This window comes from Sphaerodactylus townsendi, linkage group LG03 (assembly GCF_021028975.2).
Source record: "Sphaerodactylus townsendi isolate TG3544 linkage group LG03, MPM_Stown_v2.3, whole genome shotgun sequence".
Classification (NCBI taxonomy): domain Eukaryota; kingdom Metazoa; phylum Chordata; class Lepidosauria; order Squamata; family Sphaerodactylidae; genus Sphaerodactylus; species Sphaerodactylus townsendi.
This window is the reverse complement of record NC_059427.1, coordinates 105,809,202-105,827,539: the sequence shown is the minus strand read 5'-3', so window position 1 is coordinate 105,827,539 and position 18,338 is coordinate 105,809,202. Positions and strand designations below refer to the sequence as shown.

The 18,338-nt window shown below is 41.3% G+C and overlaps 1 protein-coding gene across 1 annotated transcript; it reads left to right on the top strand.

The window, feature by feature from the left end:
* Nucleotides 1–6,677: 6,677 nt before the first annotated feature.
* On the top strand, nt 6,678–17,766 carry CCNG1 (cyclin G1). Its single transcript, XM_048487342.1, has 7 exons — nt 6,678–7,164; nt 8,967–9,230; nt 13,365–13,618; nt 14,160–14,238; nt 14,328–14,423; nt 15,034–15,228; nt 15,803–17,766. The coding sequence occupies exons 2-6, from the start codon at nt 8,967–8,969 to the stop codon at nt 15,223–15,225; spliced, it is 885 nt and encodes a 294-aa protein (XP_048343299.1). The 5' UTR covers nt 6,678–7,164; the 3' UTR covers nt 15,226–15,228; nt 15,803–17,766.
* Nucleotides 17,767–18,338: the final 572 nt, after the last annotated feature.

Here is an 18,338-nt window from a genome sequence, read left to right as displayed (position 1 = left end):
ACCCCAGAGCATTTCTGAGAGTGATAAATCTGTAGGTCACACAGAGCTGTTTCTGAAGTCATAACAGTCACACTGGGAGTGAGATAACACCTGTATTTAGTTAATAGCACTCAGCTGTAAATACAAAATAAATGGCGAAGAAGACGCAGTTCATGTTCTCTCAGATTGTAGTCTCCTTCATACTTTTTTTTTTGCAGTTGCCTTCACTGGATTGGCAAATTGTCTACACTCAGTTGTATTTTAAAAGCTGCTTATGTTTTGATAAGAAGGCAACTGAAATAAAGTAAGAAGTAAACATCTGGGTGTGGTTCTAGAGTCAGTAATCAAGATCCATAGGATCACTAACTGTGCCCAATTTGTGGGTAGGGTGGGGGCAAATCCACTGTGGAATCGATGCAGGGTTGCGCTGACGTGGATGCCAACTTCACTGGAGTAAAGGGCAAATATGACGTTGGGGGGTGAATATGTTGGGGGCAGGATGCTGTGCGACTTTGCAGCACCTGAACCTGGAAGTCTGGACTCAGATGGCCTCCATTGGGCACAAAATCATGCACTGGTGGGGGTGTGGACGGTCATGGGGTATTCCCCAAGGTGCAGCCAACAGTAGTCAACTTCCTAGAGCTTTCAGCCCTAGAACACCCCCCATACCGGCAGCAGAGTCACAACATGAAAAAGCATGTCGCAATTCTGTTGCTTCAACAGGGTTTCCGGGGGGCGGGACTTTTTCTCTGGTTTTGCCCTTTCTGCGCCACGTGGAGCTTCTTTGGAGGTGACAGGGCTGTACCACTGTGGCGCCATCCTCAGCTGCCATGTACTCCCCCCCTTCCGGGATTGCACTGTGGCACTTTCTCCCCTTGAAACTATGGTTCAGATTGTATAGTAAAGTATTTTAGTGTTAGGTTTGTTAGATTACAAGTGAACAAAGTTCAGTGGTAAAATAAATTTAAGAGTTGCAGCCTTGTTTTCGTGCAAGGAATTACATTAGACTTTTAAATTCCCTGTGTCCTACTTTGAAAAGTACCGTCTCTGAAGATGGCTACAGATTCCAACATGCATACATTGGTTCAATCTGTGTGCAATAAATTTAATTTCATGAACAGATATGGCCTCCTAAAGAAAACTTCAGAGAATGCTCAGAAATGAACTAAGGCTAGCAAAATAAGCACAACTGGGGAGAAAGAATAGTGAAGTTCATTTTTGCAAGTAAACTGGAGTAAGGATCAGATCTCAGAATGTCTTTGTTCCAACATATTTATTCAGTTGATGCAGTTATTTATTTATTTTAGAAAAGTGTTTATCAACAGGTCAGGTATAGAATTTGCTTCAAAGAAAATGAGTTTGATTTAGTTTTACGTATCATTAGATTGGACTGTCAATCTTGTTGTCATCATGATCATAATCCAGAGATCAGCATCTCAAATACCAAACCAAAAATCTATGAGCAGAACCAATGCAATTAGAGCAGCCAACTTTTTTATCAGCTTCTCTTCTCATGCCCTCCATTGTAGATTGATTTGTAGATGTCAACAGTTAGTAATAAAAGAGAGAAAGATGCTCATCTTCATGTTGTTTTTTTTAAAAAAACTTACCAATAAAATATATTTAAAGAAAATACTGTATAGTTCTAAGGTTATTGCACGCATTCACGTGACCCAATAAACAGTCCAACGGATGTGCTCTAAAAAGTAATGCTAAATTCCTTAATAATATGCTGTATGTCTATGTAAACTATGGCATTTTCACCTGGGTGAGGCATTTTAGTTCTTTCTTGAAATTTCTTTTCCAAAGTTTTTTACAGAAGTTAACAGTACCTATTAAGTTTTCAGAGAACACTTTTTTCAAATTTAGGACAGTTCAGTGATAGAACATGTTCTTCATAGGAAAGATCCTTGTGTTAAAATATTAGCATCTTTATGCAAATGAATATCTGGTAGGAGAGCTGAGAGCTATCTATGACACATGAAGGCTACGCTAGGTTAGCATTCTTCACTGCAGCATGTTCTGATAATGTTGCTAACCAGAACAAGGGGGACAGAACAATCCAGCCCAGACTCTTTTCAACAGGAAAATACAGAACATAATAAACTTTCTCCCATTAAACTTATGGGAACTGTGATTACTTTAAATTTTACTGGATAGTACCCTTTATGTGTACATTTTTTTAAAGAAAACTTGTGAAAGAGCTTGTTCATAGATGGGAGCACAGTTGCTAAAAGTAGAGAACACTTCCCAGTTTTTAAAATGGCAAAAACGACTTTTCCTTTTTACACAATTGACTCTTAAACACAAATCATTACTTGACTGGCTAATTGTAGAGCACAACAATTGGCATACAGGAAATTATTAGGAAATAATTATACATTTGTTATGCAAAAGAGGCACACAAATAAGGTGTGATAAAATAATTAAGATCGCTTTTAGAACAACTATAAAACAACAGTTTACACATATGGTATTGTAAATGTAGAAATTATATTTAAATATATAGTCCAAAGAAATCTGTAGGGGAAGGCATATTACTATCAAGTGTAAAATATATGGGGACAATTGTGAGCATGTCACATTAACAAAGTTGCTAACAGGCCAGTAGAAAAAATGCCCTGCCCTTTTAATAGATGCTTTGTGAGACATTACTTACGGTACTTGAAAGAGTTGAAGCTGCACTGGAAAGGGTGGAAGGGTTGCTTTGCTGTGGTGCCCATACCACTAGTACTGTACAAAGTGGCATGGCTGGTGCAGATAGACTTACCCTAGGTCTGGGACACCGCAGGAACCAGGAAGTGTTCTTCCATGCCATTGTTCCTGTACTGCAGAAACTGCACCAGCATCCCAGGGGCTTTCCCAGGGGCAGAGACTGAGAGTCATCTCTCAAAGGACTTCTGGCCCAGGAATGTTTCCTATGCCAGGAGCTGACTTATGTCACCCAAAAGTGTGGTGTAAGTCAGACTTCCCTGTGGGATTTTTCAGGAGGTGGTTTCTTTCCCCTTGTTTTCCCACCCTTTCCCTACTGCTGCACTGCCACCCCCCCCCCCTACACACACACTTTGGATTGGGCTGTCTGCCCCTATTAAAGGGACAGGGACATTTTTCTGGAGGCCTGTTGGAATTAAAAGGAATGGTGGTTGTGCAAGAGTACATCTGATCTTATACAATTCTCTTCCATTTCAGTGGAAATTTCCAAAAGATTGTGCTACTTCTTTTCTGCATTAATTAGATCAATTACTAACCTATGCTGTTTTTCATATATGTACAATTCAGTTCAGTAGCTAAAATCACTAATGTAAGTATGCGTAATTTTTAACCTAATTGCGCTCAATTGCAAACTACATCTGTGCAAATGCTCTCTCAGCTATAAAATAGGAAAGCCATAAATGGCATTCAACAGCTGAAAGACTGAATTATATGCAATCAACAGCTGTTGGTTATAGAACTACTACTTTAAGAGTGCAGCTGTTTGATTGATGCATTACTCACCCCACCCCACCCCCTTTCTGGATGCTTAAGAAAGGATCATTCTACAAAGAGAAAAATTGGGGCTTAATTTTGTATAATTGAGTCTGGAAAAGAGTACACAGTATGCACTGTCAGCAGTCTTTACCAGTCCCAGACCATATTATTTTGCAGAGCAAAATGCTTTCAAGGGATGTATCTTAAAATGTTGTACCTTTTGTACTGTTTTCCTTTGTATCACTGTTTCTACTGATCAGTGTTCAACAATGATTTGGATTCACTTTTTTGTCATTTTTAAAAAAACTGTTTTGGGTGCTTAGGTTCACAATTTAAGCTAGTTGCTCTAGAAAGTCAAATAATTGCTTCCATTACTTTCACTGGGGAATATATTTCTGGGTTTAACTTTCCAATCTTATACACACAACTGGGATGAAATTCTCAAAGACTGTATCCCTCACACAAAGGATTCATTTTTTATTTTTTTATTTGATATAACGCCCCATCCTCAGAGGGCTCTGGGCGGTGTACAACATAAAACGGTATACATAAAATCATTAAAACATAATTATCATAAATGTCATTTAAAAACAGCAAATTTTTAAATTTTTAAAATTTTTAAAAACAGGAGTCTGTCTGCTCTACAGACAATTATAATTTTCACTGGGCTCCGCACAGAAAGGAGACTATAAGGCTGTTAGTGATTTTTGCCTCCTTTCCCAGGATCCACAAGCAGGGGGGAGGGATATGCTTCAAAGAATGGGATACATCAAGGTAATGTTGGATGGCCCAATTAGCTTTGGCTCTGGTTTCATTTAAACTGTTTTACGCGTAAACAGTCAGGTTTATGCCTCTGTTCTCCCCCCCACCCGCCCCCCACTGCTGCAGAGTTATTTTTAAGTACAGACATCTAAGAGATCTCAAATCCTGAATCATTTTTTACTAACATAAAAATATATGACCCTTTTGACACTGATGTCTCTCATATCTCCTAACTCTCTCTCCCTCTCTCTATATGTGTGCTCTTACTATTCAGAAGACAGCCTGAAATATCTGCCTCTGTGCTCCTAGACTAGGGAATCTACAAAACAGGCAAAGTGCCTGTGACTAATGTCAGATTGTGGATGCCGCAAGCCACCCAGATCAGAAATAGTTGGCAGATACCTGCGACTTCCCTTAGGGCTACCCCCTTCACACATCAAAGAGGGTAGGCTCTCACTCAGGGATGGACGTTAGTAATGTTGTTGGTTTTCCTAGTGCTACTGGACTTCCTGTTTTGTTCAGCTGCAAAACATAGCAGGGACCCCGTGGCTCATTTCAGTCTCACCCCACATGTTGGCCCCAACCCTTTCTCATAAACACACACCACTAGTTGCAATGGAGGACAGGCTGGTGGGCGGTCCAAGGATGTGTGGCTGCTGTAGCACAGGGGGCAGTGTCTGGGACCCATGCTTCCCCACATGAACTTGGTATCTAATAAAACACACAGCTTGGGGTGCAAAAGTAGGGGAGCCAGGGTAGAGTTTGGATTTATATCCCCCTTTCTCTCCTGTAAGAAGACTCAAAGGGGCTTACAATCTCCTCCCCCGCCCCACAACAAACACCCTGTGAGGTCGGTGAGCTGAGAGAGTTCCAAAGAACTGTGACTAGCCCAAGGTCACCCAGCTGGCATTTTTTGAAGTGCACAGGCTAATCTGGTTCCCCAGATAAGCCTCCACAGCTCAAGTGGCAGAGCGGGAAATCAAACCCAGGTCTCCAGATTAGAGTGCATCTGCTCTTAACCACTACACCACGCTGGGTAGATGCAAGGGAGTTGCTGCCATGGATGCAACATAGAGGGGTTATGCCAAAACCACTGCCAAAATCATGGATCTCCAAGTCAGCCCATCCTTTCCCCACTTTTGCTGCTTGCTATGTTGCCATCAGCCCTACGACTGACTGGCAGGTGTTGCTGGGATTGCTATTAGCATGTTTATTCTGCTGCTGTCCCTTGAGGAGGGGCATGCATTATTATTTCTCCCCATGCAATGTCCATCAGCAATGGTCCAGCAGCATCAATTTTGCATCAGCAATTGACCACCACAGCCACAGCAGCCCGAAGGATTGCCCTGAAAGTGTTTGGAGGGAACCCCCTTCCCCTTCCATATAAGTCATGTAATTGCAGTTTGAACTGCTCTGTGTTCACAGGTACCTTGTAACTGATCAATCCTTATGGAATATTTTAAAAGATGGATTGATAGCTCTACCTATTGCTGCTTTAGCATGGATAAAAACAATTTTATCATCTTAAAAATGTCTCTCCAGTGAGTCTGTAATCATTTACCTGGAAGAAAGCACCTCTGAATTCAAATAGACTTACTTCTGAGTAAAGCGCACATAGGATCATGCTGTGTTAATGAAATGGATCCCTTCAGTGTTCCTACAATTTGTGCAACTTACACTTTCCCCTTGTCTCCTCCCATTGCAATGAGAAAGTATAAAATGCCCGTTCCTTTGTTTATTTTGTTTTGACTCCATGAACATCTGTGCTCAGACTGCTAATAATGAATTTCCTTAGAGGAGAGAAATCTAGGACTATCATTACACTGGTGTGCCTTGAGTCTTCCAGAAAAAAGGTGGGGTACAAATATAATGTAATGCAATATAAATAAATAAATATCCCTATACCTCCAGCTCTCCCTAGAGAAAAAAAAGGAAACAAAAGTAGATGTTTAGTACTGTATGGGAAACGTGTGGTTTTAAAAAAAAATGTTATAAGTACTTTAAAAATTGTGCAACAAGGAGAAATTATTTTTAATGAATTTGTTTCGCAACCAACTGTATTTTATTTATATTTATTTTCTGTAACTCTGAGAAACACACAACACTATCTCACTATTGAAGATTAGAGAGGGAGGAGACTTGGAACCCCTGCAAGCAATCTAGAGCAGGGGTAGGGAACCTGCGGCTCTCCAGATGTTCAGGAACTACAATTCCCATCAGCCTCTGTCAGCATGGCCAATTGGCCATGCTGGTAGAGCTGATAGGAGTATGGATTCCTGAAATTCTGATCCTAAATAACGAACCTCGCGGCTCTCCAGATGTTCAGGAACTACAATTCCATCAGCCTCTGTCAGCATGGCCAATTGGCCATGCTTGGTGAAACTGATAGAGTGGACTAATTTATCTGAAGCCTGGGATGATGTGATTTTTTGTAGAGAGGGAGGGTCCACTGCCGGGTTGGTGTATGGTGCAGCTCTGCAACGTAGTGCATTCCTGTTATCTCCTATCTGGAATAAGGTTACAACCAACGTGGACAGTCATCCGACTTGCCCTGTAATTCTGTAACGAAGGAAACTGACACTTGTGACGGACGGTGACAGAACTTTTCTTCCTGGTGCACTCGTTTTTTATTTGCATAGAGTTTTTACATCGGGGTCGCTACACTATGACCCCAGCCTGTATTCTGTAAATCTGAGGAGGCGGAAACTTTTCCATCAAACTAGGGGTGGAGCCAACAAGTAGTAACGAAGATTAGCTGAGCGGGAGAATGAGACAGGAGAGCTGGTTGGTTAGTGAAGCCCTATGGACAGGTTTGCTTAAGCGGAAGAAAAAAGACGCTAATGTATTTGGAATTGTTTTAATGATCTTATAATATTTATTTATTTATTTTTAAAATAGTCTGATTTTAGCCTAGGGCCATCAGCCTTTCTCCGCAGCAGTCACTCAGAACATAAGGTACGTACTGGGATATGTGTTTGCCTGGGATGAATGGGAATTAGTAGACACTGCTGACCCGTGGGGAGGGATGGCAGAAAGGACGGGGCTAGCGGAGGGATCCTCTTTGAAGATTGTGATAGTCACATCGGGCTGGAGCAGGGAGAGGAAGTTATAGAAAGGCAAGCCCAGACATGTATATCGATGGCTGCTGTGGCAGTTGTCCGTAAAAACACGCCTTCTTCTTTCCTGATCTGCATCTGCCCCGAACCACTGCAAATCGTCTACTGCAAAAGAAGAATGCGATCCAAAAGGAGGTTCCCCTTTAGGATAGGACTGGAAATGCTTGCATAGAACTTCCACTAGTTCCATTCTTAGTATTGCTTATTCTTACTACTCGATCTAAAAATGCTACGCTCATGGAGTGTAAAATAATTTTTTTTTAAAAAAGCTGAGATGGTGAATTGATAATCTACGGTTTTTATAGAACAGGCTTATCCAAATTTTGAAATTTTGAGTTAGGGTAGTAGATGCCATGGAGGAGAGGGCCAGTCACAAAATTATTGCCATATTGGGGGGTGGGGGGTGGAATTTATTAATAACAAAATATCGGGAGGTTCCAAGCCAGACGTCTTCTTACTATGGAAGTTGCTGCTTCAGGGCACATCCTCAACGTGCAAATGGGGTATCTACTGTGTCTTCTTTTAATAAGCATCTCCTGTGCCAATATGATAGTGGCAGGAGGAGTGACCTTTTTGCTTTGGGAGAGATATCGCTATTTAGTTTTGGGTTTTTTTAAAGGAACAGGCTGGCTTCAGGTGTGGCTGAAGGCAGAGGTTTCCAAGCAAAAACATATAAGAGAGTTTGTGTTTGTGACGAAACTGAGACAGGTGAGTTCTATGTTGGGATTCTCTGCTTTAGAGCAATGGCTCCTAATCTTTTTTTTTTCACTTGTGTACCCCTTGGCAATTCGTTTTTCTAAAAATGTACTCCCATAATAGCAAACCTGTTACGTAGTTTTTTTCACATACCCCTGAATGCTGTGGCATGTATCTCTGGGGCCAGGGGTATGCCGGGGGCGGGGGGTGCCCCAGTTTGGGAACCGTTGCTTTAGAGCAAAGCTTTCTAAATATTTTAAGAAATATCTCACAATCTCTATGAGCTCTAAGCATTGCCAAATTCCCAGTATTCCAAACCTTCACATTCTTGGTACAAATTATTTAGTGCCACTTGGGGTCCATTCTGGCTCAGTTAATCCTGCGTTGTACAAGATTTGAGGTGGAACTGCTTGTTAGAAGGAAAAGAGAAAGTCCTCATAAAGCCCACTGCAGGGCTGTGGGGAACATGGAAGGGAAAATTAATGTCTGGGACAGGTGTACTCTTCCCTCTCCCCCCATCCACTGATCCACCCCTGTGGATGCCCCTTTCCCAGTCTGCCTTCAGTTAGTTTGATCATCAGGTGGGATCCAAAATAAGAAGTAAGCCAACTGAGGGGAAGGGGATTTTCAGGGCAGAATTGGCAGGGAAGGCTACATGATTCTCTGCCACCTACTTGTGTTTCCCTACAAATTCCTTCCTTCACTCCCCTTATTCCCCTCCATGATTTTTTTTCAGCTCAGCAAATTTGGCTATGGTACCATTTGCTATGGTAACAAAGATCAATGATTAAATTGTATTTTATAGCCTTTACTGCTCTGTCAGTTTAGAGGATTTCTCATTCTTTGCCCTTTTGCAAATGGTGGTAGGATTAAATATAACCCTTGTGCAGTTTGGCTTATCAAAGCTTTTGCTGTAAGCATTCTGAACTATGTCTTGTATTTCAGATGATTGAAACGCTTGCAACAAGTGAGACTCCAGAACTGCTGCATCAGCTGAATATGCTACTGGAACAGGAGTTAAGATGTCAGCCGAAACTCTCGGGCCTGAGGCTAATTGAATCTGCTCATGATAACGGACTCAGGATGACTGCAAAGTTGCGAGACTTTGAAGTGAAAGACCTGCTTAGCTTAATTCACTTCTTTGGCTTTAGCACAGAGACATTTTCTCTTGCTGTGAATTACTTAGACAGGTTTTTATCAAAAATGAAGGTGAGTTTTTAAACCATGAGTACAGCTGTTCAGCTAAACTGCCTTCTAAGTCTCTAACTGGAAGGAGATGCTCTCTAATGTAACAGTTATCTGTGCAGATCATATCGAGTAAAGTCATGGAGTAATTGCTGCACATCTAACAGGCATGGAAACATATCTTTTGCTTGTCTGTTCTGTTTAAGAAATCTTTGCAGACACTTCTGTTAGCAGAGTGTTTGATAGGCTTTGCTGCATACTTAAAGTACTTAAAGTTCTACCCTACACTTCCTTTCATAATTAAATATGTATTTGTGCCTTGAACTTTGAACATTGACACTCTGATCACTTTTGTGTTGGATGACATGTGTTGGACTTTTTGAAAGTGCGAGAAAATGGGGGTTTTCACGTCATGCTAAAGGTTATGATTCTGATGTTAATGTTCAAACGAAACATTTGGACAACTGGCTTATTCACAAGGATTTTAGTGTGAGTAATATTCTGAAAATTATCATTGGTGGACCAGGTCACCCAGACAGACCAGGCAGCGTTTTACCATCTGCGGCAGGCACGGCAATTAGCCCCGTATCTCTCCCGTTCCGATCTGGCCACAGTGATCCATGCCACGGTCACCTCTAGATTAGACTACTATAACTCGCTCTACGCGGGCTTACCTTTAGCCATGATCCGGAAATTGAAACTCCTACAGAATGCGGCAGCCAGGCTCCTCTCTGGGGCAACAGCTAGGGACCAGATTACGCCGGTCCTATACCAACTGCACTGGCTGCCAATCGAGTACCGGGTCATGTTTAAAGTTTTGGTATTGACCTTCAAAGCCATTCGCGGCCTTGGCCCTGCTTATCTGAGGGACCGTCTCTCCCTATATCGCCCTTCTAGGCCCCTCCGCTCATCGGAGGCGGACCTACTGGTGATCCCTGGCCCCAAGGCGATCCGGCTGGCCTCTACAAGGGCCAGGGCCTTTACGGCTCTGGCCCCTACCTGGTGGAACAGGCTTCCAGGTGAGATCAAGGCCCTGCGAGACTTACAAAGTTTCCACAGGGCCTGTAAGACTGACCTGTTTCGCCAGGCATTTAGCCAGCCGGGATGATGTCAACTCCACCATAAGAACATCTGGCCTCCCGTGGGTATATAAAGGGGGGAGGGAGGGGTTGAAGCCATCTGTAGTTTTGGTATTTTATGTATTATTTTATGTAAACTATATATTATGATGTTTTAAATTGTTTTATCACTGATGGACACCGCCCTGAGCCTTTGGGGAGGGCGGTATAGAAATATAATCAATAAATAAATACATAAAAATTGCAGCAGCATTTCTGGCATCAAAATAAATGCTGACCATAAATGGATATTCAATGCTTGTGTTGCACTGAAACCAATAGAGAAGTCCTACCAGCTATGCTGTGCTTCTCATGTTCCCTATCTTGTACTTGCTTTGTCACAGAAAGTTACACATGAAACGAGTGGGAACTTGAGATCGTTGTTTGAAACATGACATGGTCTATGTACCTTTGCTTACCCTCATACCTATTTTGGCTGTTTGTGCTAGAGATACTGCAGGTGATCTAAATTCTTGCACAGCTATGTTGGGCATTTGGTTAAAGTAGAAGTTATAGTAGGAGTAAATATGCAGCATCTTCTCCCTGACTGCAAATAAGAAAACCTGGCAAGAAGTTCCAGTAAGCATTTTCCTCCATGTGAACTACATGGATAATATTGAGCCAGGATCTTTGCTGCTGGATCTGTGCACACTTGTGTATCTTCTTCATAGAAGTTCACTGGGGTTATGTGTGAGGATCTATCCCTGTTTTGGACTAGGGAGAACCAAGTTGGAATCCCAACACGGTTATAAAGTTCACTGGGTGACCTTGAACCAGTTGCTTCCTTAAACTATTGTACTTTGGAGGGATGTTGTAACAAAATGGAAGGCTATATATCCTGCTCTCAACTCCTTGCAGCATGAAAGGTGGGATAAAATTGAAATAAATGTGTCTGTTGGTGCTGTGGGACAAGTAGAGGGAAAGTTCCAAACAATTGGTGCTCTGTTCTGCATTGAAATAGAATATTTTAGCAACTATACTCTTCCACTAAAAGATTAAAGTGGAATCAGTGTGCTGTAGAGGAAATAGTATGTTTCCACATTGGAAAATAGTCTCGAATTAATGTGGGAATTATTCCTTTTTTTAAACAATGCCTTATAACTATTATTCTGTGCATATTTAAACATCACTTAGTGGGCAGGGGGGAGCAGGAATCCACTGTGGGAGGAATCTTTAGGCCGCCTTGCTGATGAGATGGGAGGCAGCAGTGGCAGCGAGGCTTGGTGAGCAGGGGAAGTAGGAACCTTCCGAGGGAAGGAATCCTCCATCCTCCACAAGGCGGCAGCAGAGAGGCTCCGCAGGCAGGGGGAGCAGGAACATGTTGGAGGGAGGAATCTTCAGGCTGTGTCAGTGACAGCGAGGCTTGGCTGGCTGGCTGGCTAGGGGAGCAGGAGAATGCGAGGGAGTGCCAAACAGCTGCAGATGGTCAAATTTGCCCACAGCCAGCCCCACGCTATGGTAGAACCAGGTGACATCCCACTCCCAGCCTCATAAAGGGGAAGGAGGGATGGCAAAAGGTGAATGGGAGGTGGGGAGGGGGAGCAGAACTAGGTAGGCACTAGGACCCAAGCGGAGCATTCTATGACAAAGAAGGTCCAGCATGAGTCTGATGAATATAAAACTATACTTTAAACTTTTTGTGGAAAGAACTTTAGATATTCCATTCTACTTGTAGACCTCACGGTTTTTGCCTAAAGATTTGTCTGTATTCAAATATATAGAAGAAGGTGCACGACTGGGGATATTAAGTAGTTCAACATCTATGTTTTGTTTTCTTCTCCCCAAAATAACATATGATATTGCAGCAGACTTTCCAGTTCAAAATCTCTTATACTGTTCAGATTGGAGAATGACCAAAAAGACTCTAGATGACTTGAATGTTAAAATGAAATAATATAAGCTTCATAGCTTTTTCTGACTGCATCTTAATCTATATATATAAAAATGGAACCATGCGTTTGTTGCTTCGAGAATAACCCCGCACCTGCAGGCCCAAATGCTTTGAAAATTTCACAGACACTTACTAATTCCCCCGACTGTGTCCTTACGTACCTCCTACTGTCAAACAACACACCTGAGCCAGGTAAAACATCTTTTTCCTGGCACACCAGGCCATGAAGCTGCCTGTGTGTAACTGTCACCCTTAGAATGTTCGTGCTCTTAGAATGTTCGCTCAGATGGCCAGATATGAGCAGTGAAAACAGTACATAGACAATAACTTGAGTGGACATGAAACACATACACACGTTGCCATGTGAGATGTCAGGTAGGGTTCCCCCCTTACCTGCAGGTACCTTTCACTCTCTGTGCCTCACCCACTACTACCACACAACACACCTACTCTCATACACATTCAGCGGAAGGGATGGAGGGGGAGGCATGCAAGGGAAGAGAAGTGAGGGAGGGGACAGAGAGTGAGGGGTGGCATGCAAGGGAAGGGAGGGAGCGGGCCCAGCATCTGGATATGACCCACCCACCCTAGCAGAGGGAGACGGGAAGGAGAGGGAGGGGTGCCTTGCAAGGCAAGAGAGGGTGGGAGAGGGAAGGGACGGAGGGGGAGGCAAGCAAGGGAAGAGAAGTTAGGGAGGGGAGAGAGTGAGGAGTGGCATGCAAGGGAGGGGAGGGAGGGGGCCCAGCATCTGGATATGACCCACCCACTCTAGCAAAGGGAAAGGGGAGGGAGGTAGGGGTGCCATGCAAGGGACGAGAAGTGAGGGAGGATGCGGTCACACACATCAATGACATTGCACAGTATCAGCCTGCGCTTTTCCATGAGCATGTACTGCTGGCCTCTGCAATTGATTTGCTGCTACTATTACTTTCCTGTTTCACCAGAATAAGCCATAGCAACATGTGGCCGGGCCCCGCTAGTCCACAAATAAATAGAATTGATATAAAAGTCAATGCCCAATCTATACATTCTTGTTTAAAAATAAGTCCTGTTGAATTCATTGGTACTTAGGATTTAAGTTTAAACATTAAATGCGTAAATATCTCTGTGTAAATCTGTACTGGATTTCAAGTTCATCTTCTCTTTTAGGTACAGCCCAAACACTTAGGCTGTGTTGGTCTAAGCTGCTTCTTCTTGGCAGTGAAAGCAGCGGAAGAAAATAGAAATGTTCCTCCAGCTGCTGATCTGATTCGAATAAGTCAGTATCGGTTCACAGTTTCCGACCTGAAGAGAATGGAGGCGATTCTTTTGAAGAAGTTATGTGGGAAACCAAAAGTAACCACTGCTTTCCTGTTTCTACAACTCTATCACTCAGTACTGAATGAAAACCTAAGCAATGAGAGGTACATTTAACTTTCTGAAATACGTCTCACACTTCAGGTTCCTTTATAGGCAAGGTGATGTAGAATGTGTGCTTGGTTAAACAGAAATTGAAAATAAATATTACCCATACACACATAGTAAAACAACTTAATCAAGATGAAAACTTTTGACTACTAATAGTTTGGTCTAAGCAGCGAGCAGAGTTAATTCTAGAATTGTTCCGGCTAAAGTGAGAGGGAAGAAAGAAACCGGATTATTTCACTAGTTTCTTGAGATTGAGTTTCTTAAGTCGGGCTTTCATGTTAGCTAGCTGATCCTAAACATGGTCCAAACTGCCCAGTACTTAATTTCTGAGCTTGATAGTCCAAACTAAAGTGTACACAAGTATCCTTTAAAGATATCTAAAGGAGTTTTCAAGTCTTTTTGACTGCTCTTATTCACAAATATTTTTTTAAAAAATAGTCTTAAAAATTCAAAATAAACTGTTATGGCTAGTAATCAGCAAATACCCTGTAGTTTGTGTCTGGTATGTGTGACTTGCGTATCTCATTTTTATAATAGGAAAAAGCATTTTAGCTTTGAGAGACTTGAAGCCCAACTTAAAGCATGCCACTGCAGAATTGCTTTGTCTAAAGCAAAGGTAAGATATTTGGTGAAGAGTATTTGAAAAAAATTGTTTAAGAAAATTGATGTGATCAATTATTAACTTAATTGCTTTCTGTCATTCAGCCGTCTGTGTTGGCACTCTCAATAATAGCACTGGAAGCTGAAGAAAAGCTGTTGGAGTTGATGGAAATGGTGGAATGCTTCAGAGTACATTCCAATGTAAGTTGTGAATAGATTCCTAAGTAACAAACAAATGAGTGGATCCTTTTGACAGTTCCACCAGCTGATTTGTATTGTCCCTTTCCAATATTTTCCATTATTGGACAATCGGCTTGGTATCTTTAAGGAAGTACTTCTTTCGTGTGCAGAGGGCCCTATGTTTAGTCTCTGGCTACAAAACCTCAGTATCAGGTGTTAACAAAAAAACCCTCTCTGCCTGAGATTTAGAGAGTGCTCTAGCTTTGTTTTATTTGTCTAGGTAATATTCTAGAAAGTCTCTGAAATGCAGATTGTACTAGGATGTGGGAATTGTACTAGGATGTGGGAATTGATTGCCTTGGGACAAAATTATGCTAACAATAAACATTTTGTGATTGAACAGTTAGCAATAGTTTCCAGAGGGTAAACTTGAAACTGATAATGAAATAAACTGGCTTAGATACCTGTTTGAGAATAAATCCGCTAATATCTCTGGAATCCATTTAATTCAGTCAGAGTTTGCATCTAGATGCACATTTGATCCCTGGACTTTGCCAGCTAGTTTGTCTTAATTTTGCTTTCTCCTGGGGTGCCTTTATTTGGTTCTCCCTTCCAAACTTGCCTTCTGCAGATAAATGGCAGAGATTTGTCCTTTTGGAAGGAACTGGTGTCAAAGTGCCTCACAGAATATTCCTCAAGCAAGTGCTCCAAACCAAATACTCAGAAGTTGAAATGGATTGTGTCTGTTCGCACAGTAAGACAACTAAAGCACAGCTACTACAGAATAGCTCATCTTCCTACTATACCAGAAACTGATTTTTAAACAGTAAGTACTTGAGAAATGTCTTTTTGGGATTTTCCCTTTAAACTGTTTCAACTAGTTCAATTGCCCGTTTACACACTGTTTTGGAATTAGTCCTGAACTGCTTGAAAATCTGCCATTTATACATCCCAGGGCTGATTAGGCCTTTTTTTCTAACCCTGTTAACAGTCTTGTAGTCCCCAGAGTATATCTGTTTTGGAAGTAAAAGCACTAAGCAGATTCATTCAGATTCATTCTGTTCCCTACAAGAGTAGACAGAATAGCTGTGTTTAAATGTTAGCAGCAGAATGGCACTGGTTCTAAAATCAAGTGCTAGTCAAAGCAGCCATCCCATATTAATGAATGCAAAGAATAATAATGTACTCTTTCCTTTACATAAGAAATGTAATTGTCTTCTGTGAAAACAGTTGCTGCAAATACATGGGTTATGTGAGAATGAAGCATGGGGATGTAAACTCGTGCATCTCTACCTCCATCTATGTAATTGTCATTCAAGTAAAGAATAGTGTAAGCAGTGTTGGTGAACATAAATGCATTTTTGTTTTGCAACTAATTAATTCTCTCTGTTTCTGACTAGATGGAAGAGAAAGTGGAGTGATCAGTAATGTGTATGTATCCTTAAGGACTAAGATCTACTTCATACTGAAGCAGAGAGTTTATTGGTTGGCTCTGCTGAAAACAACATTTCATGACTCTGTGGCCATGCATTGCTACCTCTTAGTTGAGAGATTGACTGGGTAGCATGTTACACTGGGACTGTTCCTCTATCGGGTTCCTCAAGAGAACAGGGAATGATGTCTGAGCATAAAAACATTGAAATGTGCCAGCTATTCTACTGTTTATTCTATTCTATTCTGACTTTTATGGAAACACCAAAAAATACCAACAGGATTTTGGTCCCAAGCATTTCTGTTCAAGACAGTATTTCATGGAGTATCTACTGGCTACAAGTTCATCCTGGAGAAAAGAACAAAATATATGGTGGAACTAGTGAAATACAAGGCAGTTTTATAGTACTACTACAGGCTTGGGTGGTATAAAGAGCTTTCATCTTGTCAGACAAGTAGTTGCTTATCGGTGGCCCCTAGTAATAGACTATGTCATTTTAATACCATCATCCAGCTTTCTGAAGTGCATGACAACTGCTCCAGCAATACGGGATTGTTTTAAATAATTGGTGTCAGCACTGGGTATTGTGAAAACCTCAGTTAAATGGTCATGTTTATTATCTTTTCCAACATTTTTGTTAAAAACCAACACAGGGTATTGAAACCTCAGGGACTCACCAAAAAGGAAAAAAAAACTTTCTAGGGACTTGTATAATGTGACGAACACCAGGTTGATTATGAGTTCTGCTAAAGAGTAAATGCTGTTTTACGGAGCCCTCGTTCCCTTCAAAGGACTTGAAACTATGGTGTTCACTACAAAAATGAATCAAAGAGTATAGGTCTAATAAAGGTCAGTTGACAGTGCCAACCTAGTTTGTTTTCCTATTTTTGGATAAGGATGAGATGATTGATCTTTCAAGAACTATAGCTGTATATGTTTTTTAAAAGTCATTTTAGTTAGCATTTTGCTTTGCTGCTATTGTTTTCATTTCAGAAATGGGTACTTAAGCCTTAGATACATACTGCCGTCGTGAGCAGGAAATGGGTTTAGCTAAGAACATTTTAGGTCATAGAAACCAGGCAGGACTGCTAATATGTAAGTTGGGCCATTTATGTCTCAGTGAATTCAAATGGCTATGGGAGCAAAGGAAGCTGCAGGTGTGACTACTTGAATACTTTGAAATAACTAATTGCGGACCATGGTCTGAACTTACCTTGTGCTAAATCATTCCAGCCACTCTGCTAAACTACCACTAGTGGTAGCTTTCCCACCAGTTGTCTTAATTAACTTATTTAAGAAACTTTGGGAGGCAACTGCTCCTATTCTTAATTTCCCGCTGATAAATTAACTGGATCATTTATTCATTCCTCAGCAGCTTTACTTTAAGCATGTAGTATCCTGCTCATCTTCCTTAGATGATGCAACTACCTTATGTTAAACTGCCAGTTCCAATGTCCATGGGAAATTATTAAAACAGGGGACTCAAGTTTGTTCCCCTTGTGTAAGCTCATTCTGTCTTAGAATGAGAACTAACAGTGTTCCAAGGCTATAAAGTATTTGAACTGAATTGCTGTGATTGCTTCAGATGTCCACCTCAAAAGATGTCTGGTTCTGTCTCAGCACAATTAAAAACTCTTCTACCTCATTTAAACTGATTTCCTTCCAAAAAGGATAACATATCCATTAGTGTTTTGCCATGTTGTTTGAGTGCTCATATGGCTGATTACATAATAGGTATTTCCTTGACTTCTGCCTTTCACCTGATTTTAAGAAGATATATTCAATGTTGAAGGAAATTTAGTTGGTTCTTAGAAATGCTGTTATGTCTTGGAAGTAGAAAGTATGCCTTTCCCTCATTACTGAAATGAAATAGGACATGTCTGTCTTACATTTTGCATCAATAAAAGCATAATGGCTAAGATACATCTGGAATCTGCATCCCTCGCCTGTTTGTATTAATGCAGTGGCATTAATCATCCTTTGACCTACTTCTCTTCTTACAGAAGGAAAAATGTCTATTTTCTTTCAACCTTTAGAAATATAAGAGTAGGAAAATATTCGTTAATACCATATACTGGCCATAAGAGTCAGGCATATTCCTGATTGCCTATTTTGTAAGCACTTCTCCCTGTTCAAATCACCATCTCAATGACTGACTTAACTGAAAACTGCATATATGAAACATGACTGTTCATCCCCGCCTTCACAATAAAAGATCAGTTATCCTTGTTCTCACATAAAATGTTTATATTTTTGCAGTACTGTTGGGTATCTTAAGACCCAAGTTAGCTAACAAAATGAAAACACTTCAAAAAATATTAAATATCTGGCTAAAAATAACATCCCCACCACCATTCTGCGCACTCAGGCTGTCCTAAAAACTTTCTAAAATGGTGTGCAGTCTAGTCTGGAGGATAGGAGCCCCATCCCTTTTCCTGGAGGCTGCTCCAGAGGCATGGGACAGCCACTGGGGAAACAGACCTGGACTATGGCCAAATATGCCT